This window comes from Aythya fuligula, chromosome 1 (assembly GCF_009819795.1).
Source record: "Aythya fuligula isolate bAytFul2 chromosome 1, bAytFul2.pri, whole genome shotgun sequence".
Taxonomy (NCBI): domain Eukaryota; kingdom Metazoa; phylum Chordata; class Aves; order Anseriformes; family Anatidae; genus Aythya; species Aythya fuligula.
In genome coordinates, this window is record NC_045559.1 from 97,374,627 (window position 1) to 97,389,756 (window position 15,130).

Here is a 15,130-nt window from a genome sequence, read left to right on the forward strand (position 1 = left end):
GGTTTTTGTCAGAGCAGCGACTTAGTCGCAGAGCATCCTCTCAGCTCCTTCTGCCTGGTTTCCATGGCATAAAGATAACCAAGAGGGAGTGAAGTTAAGTTTCTGGTGTTTTTGTCAGGAACCTGCCAATGCAACTCTAGTCAGAAGGAGGAAGGCTTTGGCAGGACCTGATGGGAGCGGTGCGTGTCCGAGAAACCAAGCCCACACCTGACAGCACACATGTTGGGACAGCCATGTGAGCTTCTCTGAAGCGAGCATTGCCCACAGCACATAACTTCTTACCAAGGTGTCATCAGGGAGACAAATAAGATTGATACTTTCCGATTCGTCATCACTAGGGCCCCGGGTTAACAGCCTGCTGGAAAAATGGGCTTAGTGCACATCCCCTGAGATGTGCTGTCTTGCTGTCTGTAGATGCAGAAAGGTCTCCTCTGCTTTTCACAGCTGCTTCATGATTCCAAGGATTTCTCCTCTGAAAAAGAAACAAAATTAAAAATAATAAATAATAATAACATTAAATGGAAAAAAGGCAGCTGAAGGAGTGGGGCATAAGAAGTCAAAAGATATGCCAGGGACATGAATGCTGTTGCCAAATTGAGCTGTATAAGGCTGGGCTAAGCAAGGTTGGTGCTTTGCTCAGCAGGAGCGTGGCTGTGAGGATGGAAGCACACAAAGGTAGGAAGCACAGCTGAAACTGCTGAGCAGGGCACTCCCAAGTTATGGCTCAAAACCAAGCAGAGCTGAACTTTTAGAAAACCTCTTTGCCCCCGCTCCCTGTCTCAGGCCTGACATGACATCGTAAAGTAGGATCAATCCCAGCTCTGCCCTGCTGTGGGCACACTTGCCAAGTGTGAGCATGTGTGAGGCAATGAGCTGGAATGGAGCCGCTGCCAGATGAAGTGTGTGGCAGCTTTTCTTCAGGATGCCCTTAACCCTCCTCCCTCACCACATCTGGGATGAGTAAGTGAACAGGACCTACCAGAAGGTCACCGTGACACCAGCTAAACTGTGACACCGTGAACCAAATTCGGTTCACAGCTGCTTCTCTTTGCCAGAGCAGTGCAGAACAGCTGAGGGATGGATAGCAGCAGTAATTAATTCATTACCGAGGGCTGGGCTGGAGTTTATGAAAGGGGAAAGGAGCATTCCTCCTTTCTCTGTGTGCTGAGACCTTCCTGCATGCTGAAATCAAGCCTGGGCAGCAGGACCCTCAGAGGCTTCCCAGGCACTTGTGTGCATGTTAGTAGCCAGTCCCAGGCTCTCTGAAGAGGGCTGGCAGCACCTGCTTTTCTCTGTTTCATCTGGTCTTTCTCATTTCATGGAGTCTTTGTAGTGAAATGCAGAGTGAGGCAGTGATTTTGTCCCAGTGTCTCCACGCAGGAGTTATCTGAGCATCTGTTGGGCTATTTTCAGTATATTCACAGTGTGGGTTAGATGACATATAAGGTATTTCTTCCAGTGTTCAAGTGTAGCACAGGATATTTGCTGAGTTTTATCTTCATGGAAATCCTTGAAAGAATCTGATCGCTCACTGGTAAAATTTTCTGGGGTAAAGAAAAGACCAATGGGGAGTGTCCAGTCCTTTAAAGACTCAGCTCTTCAAAATTTCTCAATTTTTAAACTAATATAAAAGCCTGACAGAGCTTTTCGTAGAAGTGTCATCTGGAAAAATGTACAGGTACACTGTCTTACGTGCTGCTTACTCAGAGGGGCAAGGGACTCCAGGTCCACCACGAAGGACCTTTCCCTCTGTGTGGCTTGCCTTGTGGGTTGTGTGTGGAGTGAGGTGACACAAGGTGAGGCCAAAAAAAATGTCAAAATGGCTCAGCAGGATAGAGAAGTGGTGGGTGGAAGGGAAGGAGATGGCTTCGGGCTCTCCTTTCCCAGGGAATTAACTGAAGTTTCCAGCAGCCCGACCCTGCTCCTCTAAAGCCTTGTGTGGTCTTTCGCTGCCTTTTACAGGCAAATGTCTCAGCAGTGCTCTGCCCCAGAGGCAAGCCGCTCTCCTGTGCAGCCTGGCCAGCAGAACCAAGCTCTCTGTGGCCGGGGGAATTTCTGAAACCTGGCTGCTGCAAGGGATGAAGGAAAGGGGGAAATTTAGTTAAAGGTTTTGTTAAGAATTAAAGATTGTTAAAGACTCTTCTTAAAAAACGGGAGCTCAACAGCCTTTCCGCCCTCCGTTTCAGAGTGAACAAGGAAGGATGCTTTTCCTCTAAATTCACCTTTCTCTTCTAACCAGCCCTGTTGTGTTTAGGAGTAGTTTGAATGAAACACACTTGTTCTGCTGTTTGGTCAGCCCTTTCCTTGGTTCAGCACCGTGGGCTGCCAGCGGAGGAGCAACGTGAGTGCCCAGTGAGCAGGCAGGCTTCGCGGTGTGCAGGAGGGTGGTTTATTTCTTTTTCTAGAAAAGTCATTAAAAATTATTTCCATGGTGGATACCTCCCCCGCAGCCTGGTTATGGAGAGCATTCAGCACAGAAATGGGACAGAACTGAGTTTTCATTTTTGCTTTGCAGTTCACCTTTAAAGTGAAAGGGGACTTTTGTGGGACTGAATGACTCTTCATGGACCTTGGTTCCTTCAGGCCTGCAGCATTCAGGTTGCAGTTTCAAGGGTGCAGAGCCTTGTAAGGGTAGATGTGACATCAGCAGGAGTTTCCAGCCCCTGCACATGTACTGCCGAGGAGGTTTTTGTTCTCCTTTTGGTCGCAAAGGAGACTCTTTGGGGCAAGGCGCGGAGAACCTCATGCAACTCATGATGCGATGTCTCACTGACATTTACTGTACGCCTACTCTTCCCCTATTGCTGCAAAAGAAAATAGAAAATACACACTCAACTACATTGTTATCACCAGGATCCACAGTCCCAAAGCTTTCCTGGCTGCTCCTGGAGGTCTCGCCAGCAATAGTAAGAGCTGAACTGTGAGAACAGGCAAAGAAGTGGTCGAGGAAAAACACACACAGACACACACACAAGTGCACAGCAGGAGGAACTTCAAGAATCACCATCCCAAATGGGTCGCTTTTAAAGTAACCAGAAGGAAATGCTTTTTCACACAGCATGTAATCAAGTCATGTAACCCACCGCCATGGGAGTTTTGCTGCAGAAGCCAAAAATATACATGTGTTCCTGAAGGGGCAGAGCCTATTTGTGGAAGATAGCTCCAGCAGTAGCAATAAGCTGCCAACGTCAGGGAGCCCCTAAATTTGTGACTGCCACATGTTGGGGTATGCCAGGTCTCATCCCGTGTAGCGTGCAAGAACTGCTTTTTCTATGCTTTTGGGCCAGTGGCTTTCTGCCACAGGTCAGTGGGCTGAGTGGGCCCGCGCCGTGCCCCAGTCTGGCTGTAGTCATGCCTACGATGCATTTTAAGGGGAAGTACAGGTGGGGGGAAATTGTGTCAGAAACTATCACCTCCTTTCCTTTGGAAGATGAGCGAAGTGGTGAGATGAAGCTGGCACGAAGCGTGCAGGAGGGACGGGGAGAGCTGTGCCGCGGGGGACGGGGTGGGAGCTCATTTCATGCTCTGTCAGGGCTCGGGACTGCTAAACTGAGGCTCACAGCTGCCAGTGGTTGGCACTGCACTCAGGGAGCTCTCCCTGTTCAGGGCCTTCCCAGCACCTCTCAGATGTGTTTCCTGAGGTCTCTGCAGGGAAGGAAGAGGGAGTCTGAATCTTCTCTGCATCCGCCTGATTCCTTATTTCTCTGCTGTCAGTCAGTGGAGTGCAAGAGGTCGGTCTGTCTCCCCCTTCTACTGGAGATAAGTTCTGAGGCAGTGAGGCCTAGGCAAGCAGGGCAACCCCAAAACAACCCGGCCTTCTGGACTAGGGTGTGCAGGGGATGAGCATCACCCCAGAGGCTACACAGACCCAGGCAAAGGCAGACACATCTGCCCTGGCCTTGCACAGGGCTGCAGGAGCCCATGGCTCAGTGGCTCCCTTGCGTTGTCTGTAGCCCGGTGCCTGTGAGCACCCACTGGAAAGAGGAAGGGAAGTAGTAATGTGAAGCAGTGGGATTACTGCCAGCTTGGTCAAAGGTCAGCAGTAACGTGTGTATTTTCCTCTTGCAAGAGCACCAGCTTGTCACTGAAGGTGCACACCTGTACGCTGAGTGCCAGGAGGGAGTTTGGGAATACCTATGCTGGTTTACAGGTAATCCCAAGGGAGGCCCAAGGGCCTTCAAAAATATTAATTCATTTTAGCTAGTCTAGGAAAAAATGTTTACTTGCTAATACCATGTTAATATTATGATAAAAGTGTGGCTCTAACCACAGTTTGTTATCGTAGGGCTGCTTCTGGGATCTTAAAAGGCTGTTTGTGTGTTGTTTATATAAAAAAAAAAAAAAAAATCAAAAAGCAAATCCCCCAGTCTAATCAACCACTGTGGCCATGTTTGGGATGCAGGGACCACAAAGTTAGAGCAGAGACTTTCCCAACACTGAGCTCTGAAAAGGGAGAACAGAGGAGCCAGCAGCTGGAGCACGTATGTTTTTATCCTTTCATCCAACAATCATGGCAACTCTTCACTCTGAGGTGTGGTGTTGAAAGCAGCACCAGAGCTTATTTTCAGGCAAGTAAGTCTCCTGCCTTTGCTTTTGGTAATTCATGCTGAAATCATTGCGTGCCTGCTGGTGATCGTGAGAAGGGCTGGAGCATCACATAAAAAGGCACCTCCCAGGCAGTCCTCCCCTCAAGGAGAGCTGAAGCTGTAGGTGGGGCGAGGGGTGAGGTAGATAAGGGGGTGCAGACAGAGCTGAGATAGGCGAGCTCTCCACAGCAGGCCCTGCCCCAGGGCTGCACCCCTGTCTCATTGCCTTCTGTTTGCCCCCGTACAGGCTGCGCGCTGCCGAAGGAAGTCAAGAGTAAAGTCGGGGAGAAGGTCGGCCTGCCTTGTTGCTATGAGATCCCCAGCTCGGAAAGCCTGCGCAACTACCGGGTCTACTGGCAGAGGAACACCAGGGAGGTGGTGCTGGCCTACTCGGAGGGGGAGAAGATACCAGATTACAACCAGTACGTGAACCGGACAGAGCTGGACAGCAAGAACCTCACCCTGTGGATCTACCCTGTGGAAATCCTGGACAATGGCACTTACCAGTGTGTGGTTCAGAACCTCAGAATTTCACACGACTTTTCACCCCGTGTTGTGTGTGATGCGCCTGTGTCCCTCTCTGTTACAGGTAGGTGGGCTGCCTCCCTGCACCCGAGGCTTTCTGGCACCAGCCCCTAGGGGAAAAGGGCACTCCTTGAAGCTTTAGGCATAGTGTAGCAGGTAGCTTTTCATCGGGAAGCCTAAAACAGCACCAGAAAGTCTGTTAAGTCCCCTGTATTTCCCTTCAGGCAGCCTTCCGCCCGTCCTTCCAAAACCACCCCAGATACAGAAAATTGCCCTTTCCTCTCCCACCACCACACTCCCCTTGATGACGCCCTCTTGGGAAAGGCCATCTCCCAGGTCCCACTGCCACTGGGTGCCCTGGGCCACCTCTGCCCCCTGCTGTCTTTTGGGCAAAGCTGAGACCCTCGGTGCATGGGAAGCATCCAAGCCACAGGTGGAGCGGGGTGATGCTGCTTCTCCTTGGCCCCAGAGGCATCTCCTGTGGGGCTGGCCCGTGCGCGGGCTGCACGGCAGCTCCACGGCCTGAGGTTGGAGACTTGAGGCTTTCTACCTCAAAGGCAAAACCCAAGTTCCTTTGCTCAAAACGAATCTGAATCTGTTGTTGGAGGCTGCAGAAAGTTCCGCTGACATTATTTTCCACTTGCGCCACTTGTTTTTGTCGTGGTTGGTTTCAACCAAAAGCAGAGATACTGGTAACGTGTGTGTGTGTAAATATATATATTTAAACAGATTTGAATACCTTTAGCAGCAGAGCTCCAGAAATCCTCCAGACAACCACTGAATGAGCATTCCCTACCTTGAATGAACATTTGTCAGGAGAAAAAAAAAAAGCCACCACAAGTTCTTGAGGTTTGGCCACTGCCTGCCTACTTGGGTGAATGAATGTTGGACATACACGCAATGAGACAAATTCAGTGATCCTTTTGGGAACCAATAAGTAAAAAATGGCGCTGCACTGCTGGAACCCTCCCTAGCAGTGGAGGAGAGTATTGCTGAGGGGACCAGTTATTGTGGGAACCAGCAAAGGGAAAGCTCCCTTTGCCACAGCTGGAGCCAGGCTACCCTGAGCGAGAGAGGTGGAGCAGTGTTATGCCCTGATGACTGATCTGGGAGCTTCGGTGAAGCAGACTGGGAGGTTTGAAGGGACTTTCCAGATGTCAAACTGGATGTCAACAGTGTATTGCTCAACAGCGGGCCTGGAAGGAGAGCCGGGTCTGTGTCTGCCACTGGTTGGCCATGCAATGTTGAGCAAGTCTGTTTCACTAGCTACTGGGTAGCCTAGGCTATGGTTTCATGGTCAGCTTAGGCCATGGAAGACATGTTATGACCATAAGGGACTGCTCCCCATTTCCTTGCCTTTGTAGGCTGCCTTCTGCAGGTCCTGTCAGTCATGTGGCCAAAGTGTGAGTCAGGCAGGGAGCAACTGCAGACACAACCGTAGCTGCTCCAAAAAGGGCTGTTCTGCAGTGCAATAAGCAACATGCTGCAGCTCTCTGTGTAGCCTGGCCATGGCTGGGGCTGTAGGGAGTGATCAGACTTGGAGCTGGCAGGGGTGGGAGGGAGAGAGGGGCAGTTTGGTGCCTTTGGAAGCAGTGGTACTAGTGGATGCACACCCACCAGGAGCCACACATTGAACTGCTGCTTCTGACTGGTCCCTGTCTTGCCCAATCTGTGGTCCCACAGAGGTTTTGTCCCGTGGAAGTGCTGCCTTAAGTAGTCCCCGTGCCTCTTTTTGCCTCTGCTGAGGCTACTTACTGCAACCCGCAGGCATCCCCAGTAGTGCCGATGCAACTGTTTAGTCATGCAATGAGCCAGACTGGCAAGGGGATCCAGGCTAACAATGAAACCAGCTTTTTCTCCACCTTCATCCATACCTGTTTTCTCACCTATTTGACCATGAAGCCTCAGAAACACTTGCACCAATACATTTAAAGCAGAGGAACAAGCTGTGTGGGTGGGTGGGAAAGCTCCAAAAACCAATTATGGCAATGCCAAAAGAAGTCTGGTGGGAACACGGTCTGTGTTCGTCAGAGGAGGACCTATGGATTGCTATGCATTTTTGCAATTAGCAGTATGACTGGGTCTTGCTCTCAGCTGGGCCGTCTGGGGGCTCTCATAAAGAAACTATAATTTATTCTGGTACTGGCCATTGTGGCTGAGAGGCCAACGTGTGACTAACTCTCCCCCCACCAGAGATGGACCCTCTGTGAGCTCCAGGGTGAGAAAGAACAGGGCAGAGTGTGTGGGGGGAGGAAATAGTCTGCCATTGACTCTAATACAGATTTTTGTTCCACTGCTTCATATTCAGTCCAGTCTTATGACGCTGTTGCTCCACAAACTGCTGTATGTAGAGAGGAACAGCAGCACTGGAGAGGTGGCATCACAAAGTTCGTGACACCTGGAATAGTGATCAGGAAGGAAAAGAAGCAAAGGTCAACACTATATCCTGTCAAGGCTGCTGGGAGGATGCTAGGGCACAAGAAAGGCCAAACAGATTACCACAGAGGGAGAGTGTCCCATGGGGGAGTCTTTACTTTTACCATGGGTGACCAGGACTGTGGGGAATCTGACAGAATGGTTTCTCAATCTTTCTTTCTTCAGCTGACTTCAGTGAGCCAAACATAACATCAAATGTCATTAATACTACTTGTGAATCAACGGAGATGGTGGTAACATGCTCTTCTTATGGAGGTTTCCCCAAACCCAAAATCTCTGGATTCTTCAACAACGGGTCCCTCGTCTGGAATACAACCTGGGTGTCTGAGTCCAGCCTCAGCCCGTACAATGTCACTGGGAAACTGCATCTCAACGTGACCAAAGACATCAACCTCACTTGCTCCGTTGAATACAATGGCTTTGTCAAGTCCACCAGTTTGCTTCTAAGTAGGTTTCCATAATTGTATTACAAAAATGCTTTGCTGAACCTGCTAATTTGCCTCTTTGAGAAAGCAGTACATGTTTGTATACCTGTTCATGCAAGGACAACCAATGATCCCACCTGTGAGCTCCACACCAAAATATTTCAATGGCTCTAAGACAGCAGGGATGGTGGAACAGTTATAGCTGTTTCTGGTGAGCAGACATGGCTCTGGCTTCCTGCTGCTCTGTGGTGGGCCACAGCTGGGTTGACAGGGCGGCCAGATCCCACAGCCTCAGTGGCTCACACAGGTTGGGATCGGCTCCATTCAGTGCCTGTTTGTACCAGCATGGTCTTGCTGCCAACTGCGTGACACAGACCAGGTATCTGAATGGAGGAACTTGAGAAACGTGTGTGCCTCAAATGCCACAGGCTGTGCTTACAATTTCCTCATTTAACAAGCGTATTTCTTTTTGCTTTAGTGACAGAAACCATCAGCTGTGGTCTAGACAAAATTCTGCTTTCATACATATATTAAATATAGGGTTAAGTCATATGGATAAAATTGCTTGTGCTTGGCTTAAAATTGATAAAATAATAGGTAAGTGTGTGCCTTGAAAAACTTGAGGGACAAGTGGAAACAGCATGAGGCAAAGCAGTGTGCTACAGTCCACATGTTTTTGCAGTAGAAAGAGATGCACAATAAAATTCTTAAAGCCAAAAGGATTGTTTTTTTTTTTTTTTTATGTTGTTACCAGAAAAAGTATTTTAAAATATGTCTCTGGATCTGATGGTTTCACTGTAGAGATACAGGCATCTTCAAGGGAAACTAGTGAAGTGCTGTTGGTTATCCTAGGGAATTTTACCTTATTCATCAATCTTACTGAAGTCAAAGGGGCTTGTGAGGAAAGGTGCCATTCAGTTTCAGGACGAATGCCAGAAACTAGTGCTTTATGAATTTTGGTTATTACTGAATGTAGCGCATAATCTCCCTAGAGATCATAATAGAAGGAGGTTACAAATACCATACTGCATAGAAATGGAGAGCAACAAAAAAAAAATAGTAGTAATAACAATACACTGTTGTCACGTTCTCAGAAAAGGAAGCAATCGGCAATGAGAACAGCAGCCACAAAAACCCTGCCTTTTGGCTTTTAAGAAGTGTAACTAGTCCCACTTTGGTACAATGCAAATGGTCTGCCAAATGAGTTTTCCATGAACACAGAGTTCTAGACAGAATTAATATAGCTTCTGGTAAACCCAGGAGGCAAAACCTACAGTGGGAGACAAGTGGGGCCAGATTGTACAGTGGATCAGGCTAGGGTCTTAGGAGTTGAATGAAGCTTAATTGCACTAGAAGCAGAAGATGAAAATCTGAAGACTGTGAACATGTACCTGGTGTGTCCTTTCCATTGAATTAGGGTTGTCCTGTGTGGTATGCAAACGACCTGTTACCTACTCTCATTTTTGAGTAGCAGAACAGTTATCTCCAGCAGTGAAAAACAAAAAGACACAGATCTGCTGAAACTGAACTCCGTCCCCAATCCCTTTTCCTTCTGTGATGGGACTGACGCCTCCAGCCTATTAAATACCTCTTGTTTTCCATTGCCTGTGAATTCAGAGATGAAAAAATAGGCAAAAACCAGGTGAAAGCAGCAAGAAAAACTGCAGAGTCCCACTAAGAATGGAAACTTCCTGGATGTGGGCTCAGTTTTTTCTACCAAGCCTAACCAGTTTCTTTAAAAGGAGTTTATGAGCCTGTCTCAATCCTGCCCTGAACAGAGATCCAGCATATTGGATGCTGTGGATGTGTTAAAATTTCAGCAAAAAGCAAGTGTGGGGGAATGGGAGGGCCTCTACAGGTTAGGCGCCAGCTTTGTCTGTTTGTTTATTGAATGTGTGCTGAATATCCCAGGTTGGATATCCCAGTTAGGATTTGGCCAGAACCACCAAAATTCATATACCTTCTCTTACATGAAAATGACAAAATGTTGTTGGGCCCTTTACTTATGTTTTGTTTCTTCTGTCTCAGCAAAAACAAATGACTGCATTGCCCCTACCATGCCTCCATCCTATAATGTCGTTACTGCTACAAGTATCATCTTTATCATCTTTCTTTTGGCTATCGCCCTAGCAGCAAGATACTTCCCAAGGCATGGTAAGTATAGCTCCTTTATCTAGAAACAGTCCCTTTCTGTTTATGGAGTATCTATGTAAAATACACTTTTATAGAAACTGTACTGACACACTAGGTATTTTTGTACCTCTTCTCATTTCCTTTTTTTTTTTTTTTTTTTAATGCAGCATCTACTATCACAAAACCTAAGTCCAGCTCAGGACTTTCCTACATTTTGTGCACATGCAGCACTAAGCGTTCTGGTTTGAGAGTCCAGAGCTGTTGGGGGTTTTGTCTGCAGATCAGAGTATTTCCAGAGAACAGGGGTATACAGAGCTGGATTCACAAAGGTCCATTTTTATGTATTAAGATGCTTGAAGATGCCAAGAATCTCGGTCATCACCATACATACAGCTGGGCACTATCAGTTTCAAAATGGGATCGATCTGTCCACACACCCTACTTGGACAATCCCTCAGAAAAGTCACAGAGCCAAAGTTACAAAAGTGTATGGTGCTGGGCCACAGGGAGGACTTTAGTACAGCGACATCTCACTTTTAGAAGAACCCCAATCGGGAGACATGGATTTGTCCTCTTTGTTGGTCCAAAAAGAGCAGAGGTGAGGTGCCAGGTCCTATGCTATGAAATTTTCAATAACTTGAAACGTGTCCATGATTTTTTTGATTGCAGAAGGGACCTCAAGCATCTCAGGGTTAGGTGGCAGCTGAGCAGATTTGTTTGTTTGTTTGTGGCTCAAAAATCTTACCTGCTAGCTGTTGCTCCTAGTGTTGTCTAAGCTGGCCTAGCCAGAAAGCCCCTGAAGACATGGGTAGGCATCTAAAGGATGTACAAAGGCAAGTTGGCACCCAGCCGGTACTGAAACTCAACAGCAGCACACGTCCTGTCAGTGCCCTGTTAGTAGCTTTGAAAAGCAGTCCTGCAGGAAGACAGCAGGCTGTGCAACGTGCTATAAATATCACCCAATCGAGCTCTGCCAGGTCTCTGGGGAAGTGGAGGCAGGAGACAAGAATCCCATACCGAGAGCACACAGTGCGCGCTTGGGCCAAAAGCCACCAGTCTGCGCGTCACAGCCCATCACGGTCACAGCGGTAACCATCCCCCTGCTGGAAAGAGGTCGCTCATTAGGCAACAGGGACTTGGTTCACTCGGGAACACGTGAGTTTGTCATGTTCCTGTCTTCCGTTACCTCTGTTACAATTTCAAGCAAGGTCACTCACGAGTCAGGGCATGGAGGTGGTGTTGCTGTGCTCTTCCCCTCGTCGCCAAACACACCCTTTCAAAAAGCAATGTGACCGCTGCATCAGGCTGGGATGATTATCTTTTGGTGCTTTATCACCAAGAAAGGGAGCATCTGGAAGGCAGGAACCCTCTTAGCCACACCTGTGCACCTCCAGAGTGCTGGCTCTTCCCTGGAGCCACGTCGACGGGTGAGCAGTAACCATGCTGAACACATGAAAACCACAACCCAACACAGCCTGTGCTGTTAGCTGCTGCGTGGACAATGAACTGCTAGTTATGGAAAAAAAAATGAAGTGGAATTGAAACATCTGTCTCTAAATAAGTGCAGGATGGAAATTAAAAGGTCTCCTGCTATTAGCATTCTGAGGTAGCCTTTTATATATAAACCAGATTGCTTTTAAGGTAGATGCAGGAAGCATACCAATGCAGTAGAATGACATCACCTGCACTGTCAGGAGACTCAGCTGCATAAACTCCTTTTTAGTCCCATTTTCCTAACACTCACAGGGAGCAGATCTGCCGAGTCAGGTGGCACAGTCACTTTCCAGACCATGTGAGATGTAAGAAACCAAGGCTAGCGTTTCAAACCAACTTCCCAGTTTGTACAGCTTGCTGCGCTTCGGCGCTGCTGTGCACTACCACCTGTCTGGGAAGGGAAATGTCTGTCCTGAGAGTGCAGATCACCCTTCAGGAGGTGATGTGGGAGCTCAGAGTAGGTCTGAGAGTATCTCTGCTGCTCTGACATAGGGAAAGCTGGTCCAGGAGCTGCCGTGGTGCTCAGAGTCACTTCAGAGCTCGAAAAGCCATGCTTCAAGGAGCTGAAGTGTGGGAGGGAATAGAAAGAGAGAGCAAAACGGAAATAAGGGTTCTCAGATGTGTGATTGTGGTGGTGACCAAAACATGTAGGTGCTTTGTTGAGGTTCACACCCCCTAATCTGAGGAGTTTGGTAAGCGGCATTTAGTAACGTGTACCTTTTACCATTGTTTCCCTACAGACATTATCTTAGCACGTGACGACCTGTCTTTGTATCAGGCCGACATTCTAGATCTGTGCTAATGTGAACAGTTTTATCCACATGACACTATATAGATAACAGCTCTATATAATGGACCTTTCTATCAGATCAGACTATGTCTGTGGGCTAACCATATTCAGATGTACTGCAGGGATGAGCCCTGCCAAGGAAAAATAGGCATAACTAGATTTTAAAGACTTTTGTTTTCTTTGCTTTACTTTCTTGAAGAAGACGTTTGCATCAAACACTTTGATCTGCAGTTCACAGAATCACAGAATGGTTGGGGTTGGAAAGGACCTCCAGAGATCATTGGGTCCAACCCCCTGCTCAGGCAGGGTCACCTAGAGCACATTACACAGGATAACATCCAGACGGGTTTTGAATACCTCCACAGGAGACTCCACAACCTCTCTGGGCAGCCTGTTGTAGTGCTCTGTCACCCTCACGGTAAAGAAGTTCTTCCCGTTATGGCAATTGACTTCGAATTCCAAGTGCTAATGAGGGATCTTCTCTTTCAGCCTGTTTTCATTGTTCTAAGAATCAAGACCCAATGGATGAGGATGAGAAGGAAAGTATGAAGCCACCCACGATCTCTAAAATGACATCTGAAACATCATCAGTATGACCAGATCACATTTGCAGGTAATTTTGTTCACCACTCCTCTCTTGGCAAAATAGATTCTCATGCAATGTTAGCTCACAAAACCATGCGTGGTTTTGATATGAGTGTGCACCTTAGCATAAAAGTGGTAGGGCTCTACTGCCAGTTCAGACTCATGGTATTTCCCAGCCATGGGATGAGGCTCATGTTGCTTGTGGGGCATTGCCTCCTAGAAATTATCTAGTGAAAAATGTTAGATGTACTTATATACAAATGTACTCATTTGCGAGTAGCATACCATCTGCTGTTCCTCTCTAAGACTTCCCCAGGAACCACTAGTATTAAAAACCTAACTAATATTAAACGGTAATATTGAAAGGAGTTACTTTTGTTATGAGGTGTTGTAAAGGATGGTACAGGAATGGCTGGGGAACAGTCTGGCTTACCGAGGGTTTATGACTGTATACACCTTGTTTTGAAAACTCAGTTGTGTTCAGGGCTGTGTCCTCCAAAAACACATTTTCCAAATCAGGAGGCTTAAGGAAAGATTAACAGCTAACTGTTACTGCTTGTCTCATTATCCAGGCGACTGTATTTCCTGCTCTCCCCTCAGCATGCTGAATTGCCAGGGTGATGCCATAGAGTAGCAGATGTAGAGTCCTAGAAGTCATGAATTTGTCACGCTGTGTTGCAGTAATCTAAAGGCTTAGAATTTTTTGAGACTGAAAGAAGGGGAAACTGTCGTTCAGGCCACTTTTCTCATTTCCAAACTTGACCACCCACTCATATTTTCCTCTGGGGAAGGCCCTATCTGGAACAGATACTAAAACCTTGGTTAGCACGAATCCTGGGGGGTTTTGTGAGTGCTGTTCACGGGTGGGAGTTCACCTACTGGATAAATCCATTCTGCCACATTCCTCTTTTGTCATAAAAGTTTTCCACACATTTTTTTTTTTTTTTTTTGTAACCTGCTGTTATTTCCCAACTCCATTGACTGGAACAGCTGCTGTCTGCGGACAGGGATGGAAGCTGTACATCAGGGCAACGTATTGCTTCCTCAGTGGCAGACTGTAATCTCGTAACTTTGCGATGCACTGAGCCATGTCCTATTGCTGCTTAAATAGGGCAGCACATTCATTAGTCACCCTCTCTCCGCTGAGGGATGGCACCTCTGTACGGTCCAAAGGTTTTCACAGCAAGCAGGTGCCAGTCGGTAGCTCAGAGTAGGGCCCATCTTGAGCTGTCTAGTTCTGACCAGCTGGTTTTACTGTAATAGGAGCCCTCTTGTGGACTATAGCAGGTGATCCCAGTTTTTCCTGTCTGCAACATTTTGACTTACATATGGGATTAAAAAGAAGGGGGAAAAAATCAGTAAAATGTTTTTTTTCTTGTGTCCTTCAGGTTTCTTATCCTGTGTATTCTGCACTGCAGTCCCCACCGTTCTCTACAGCAATGCTTATTGCGTTGACCCTTTGGCTCTCTGGAAGGGGATGACAGCAGTAGAAAAATTTGCTCAAGAAGACGGACAGCATAACCTTTGTGACCGAATACAAAAACCCACCTATGCCACAGAAGCTGTGGGGTGGTCCTGTTACAATGGGGTTGCTGGAATTCCAACTGGGAGGACCCTCCATGTTCCTACAACAGGTAGAAGAAGAATGCCGTCAGCATTGTGCTGCTCCAGCACGCCAGTGCAAGAGTTTGGGATACTCTGACGCTGCCTTTACGAAAATCAGGGGGCCTGCAGAGACCTAGAAGGTAGCCCCCATCCACCTACCCCTGTAATAATGCAGAGCTGGCCCCAGACCCCACCACAGTCTCAAGTCAGGCTGCACCTCCACGGTGCAACTGGGAGCAGCTACAACTCCTTATATTCAGCCTCGCGCCGGTATTTGCCAGTACTGTTCTTTGTGCTGGACGAGTCTGGATTTAGACTTGACCATTACGGATATGTGATATGATATTCCTTCTTCCCCAAAGCGGCAATAATGCACACACTTTTCAGGAAAAAGCACCTCGAGGTGGAAGTACACACCTCATGCTCATTTTCAGCGCTGTGAGACTTTGTAGGGAATGACAAATACTGACGGCACACCTAACAGATATCTAATATTGCTTACCTACAGCAGTGGCACAAGTTCTCATAACCTTTCTCCCCTGAAAGGATGG

The 15,130-nt window shown here is 47.6% G+C and overlaps 1 protein-coding gene across 1 annotated transcript; it reads left to right on the top strand.

The window, feature by feature from the left end:
* The first annotated feature begins 3,360 nt into the window (after window positions 1–3,360).
* LOC116493399 (T-lymphocyte activation antigen CD80-like) lies at window positions 3,361–14,598 on the top strand. The gene is made up of 6 exons (XM_032194814.1): window positions 3,361–3,442; window positions 4,834–5,175; window positions 7,713–7,994; window positions 10,001–10,126; window positions 12,879–13,002; window positions 14,363–14,598. The coding sequence occupies exons 1-5, from the start codon at window positions 3,361–3,363 to the stop codon at window positions 12,983–12,985; spliced, it is 939 nt and encodes a 312-aa protein (XP_032050705.1). The 3' UTR covers window positions 12,986–13,002; window positions 14,363–14,598.
* Window positions 14,599–15,130: the final 532 nt, after the last annotated feature.

Bases quoted from the DNA above. Each gene is read 5' to 3' on its own strand.
- LOC116493399 (XM_032194814.1), top strand. From the start codon at position 3,361: ATGCATTTTAAGGGGAAGTACAGGTGGGGGGAAATTGTGTCAGAAACT. The intron at 7,995-10,000 runs GTAGGTTTCCAT...CTTCTGTCTCAG, and splicing joins GTCCACCAGTTTGCTTCTAA to CAAAAACAAATGACTGCATT. The intron at 10,127-12,878 runs GTAAGTATAGCT...CTTCTCTTTCAG, and splicing joins AAGATACTTCCCAAGGCATG to CCTGTTTTCATTGTTCTAAG.